The 1663-nt window shown below is 37.8% G+C and overlaps 1 protein-coding gene across 4 annotated transcripts in view; it reads left to right on the forward strand.

The window, feature by feature from the left end:
• Positions 1 to 492: 492 nt before the first annotated feature.
• LOC106876738 (N-acyl-phosphatidylethanolamine-hydrolyzing phospholipase D) overlaps positions 493 to 1663 on the forward strand; it is a 12100-nt gene continuing 10929 nt past the window's right edge. The window contains exon 1 of one of the 4 annotated variants that reach the window (XM_014925424.2): positions 493 to 608. In XM_014925424.2, the coding sequence (XP_014780910.1) occupies positions 565 to 608 (44 nt within the window). In that variant the 5' untranslated portion in view covers positions 493 to 564. Of the gene's footprint in view, positions 609 to 634; positions 779 to 1019; positions 1280 to 1663 lie in introns of those variants that run through there. The other 3 variants (XM_052977862.1, XM_052977861.1, XM_052977860.1) reach the window with 3 other exon arrangements.

A 1663-nucleotide genomic window follows, 5' to 3' on the forward strand; every position in this document is an offset into this window, starting at 1 on the left:
ATTTATCGACCCCGAAAGGATGAAAGGCAAAGTCGACCTCGGCTGACCCTTTGAATTACAGGCACAACAGAAACAGGAAGTAAGAGTGAGAGAAAGTTGTCATGAAAGAGTACAGCAGGGTTCGCCACCATCCCCTGCCGGAGCCTCATGGAGCTTTAGGTGTTTTCGCTCAATAAACACTCACAACGCCCGGTCTGGGAATCGAAACCGCGAGTTCGCTGCCCTAACCATTGGGCCATTGCGCCTCCACACACACACACATATATATATATATATATATATATATTTTCATTTTATCTAGTTTCAGCTCATGAGCTGTAGCCATGCTGGGGCACCGCCATTTATATATATATATATATATATATAGATAAATTATAAATATTAATACAATACAATAGTATTGTTTTCCAGCGAAATAAAGCACTGTAAAGATATATATGCACACACACAAACACTCATATACATACATTTAAAGGGCAGACAACCGATAGATAACTGTCCTATTCCTGTCCTCAGAAGAGCCAAGAGATTCTCTGAACGTAGTATAAGGGAAAGAAGTATGGAATGGCTATTTTACGTTTTACTTATTCACCGCTTTTAAGTATACTGTACGCTATTTTCTCCTTTTGATTTCATAACCCTAGCCTAAAATTCAGTCGAATTTAAAATATGTTGCTTTTAAAATTTCATTAGATTCTACGGAAAATGCCGACGACCCCGAATGTCTGTTGTAGAAGATTCGAGAAGAAAAGTTTTAAAGTTTTTCTATTATTAAGTGGCAAATATACTTTATTATTATCGTTATTGTTTAATGCTATCTCCCGGCTTGGGATTCCTTGAACTGATTAATTTTTGATCTCCGATAAAAGGCTTTCCGGCCGTGATCGTCCCGTTTTTTTTATTTTTTAAATATCTATCTTTCTTTACCCTTTTTGTTTTTAATTTTATTTGATTATTTGTGGTGTTTTAACGTTTGGGATTTTGGCTGGTATTTCTAGCGCGCTAAGCGACCCCGTCTTGTCCCTTGTTAAGCTGGCAACGTCTAGTTAAGATGTTTGTCTTAGCAACCATGTGCTTCCGGGTTTCAATCTCATGAGACGGCATCTTGTAAAAGCGTAATCTCACAACAGCTTTGGGTCGGCCTATCGACTTGTGACTAGATTTTCCCCTCGGTCGAGCATCTAGACTTGACTGGGTACGTTCCAGTTGTGGTCAACACATCTGTTTTGTACATTGGGGACTGATTTTCCACTCAGCAGGTGGTGTTGTGTGACCTCAGGTCAGTATAATAGTTATTATTCGTACCCATGTTGCTGTCGTTTGGCCCCAGGCCAGTCACGAACCGGTAGACCCATGTTCAAAGACGTTCCCGCTATGACAATATATCTAGTACTACATCTGTTATGTATACAGGGTGTCCACAAAGTCTGGGTACATGGGGATTTCTTATTTCTTATATTTAATTGTTTATGTTATAATTTTATTTACGCCATGTACCCCACATGGGGATTAACATACTTTAAGAAATTATTATTTCTTATGTTTAATTATGATATGATTTTATTTACTCCATGTACCCCACATGGGGATTTAACACATACTTTAAGAAATTATTATTTCTTATGTTTAATTATGATATGGTTTTATTTACTCCATGTACCCC

Source organism: Octopus bimaculoides, chromosome 29 (genome assembly GCF_001194135.2).
Source record: "Octopus bimaculoides isolate UCB-OBI-ISO-001 chromosome 29, ASM119413v2, whole genome shotgun sequence".
NCBI lineage: Eukaryota > Metazoa > Mollusca > Cephalopoda > Octopoda > Octopodidae > Octopus > Octopus bimaculoides.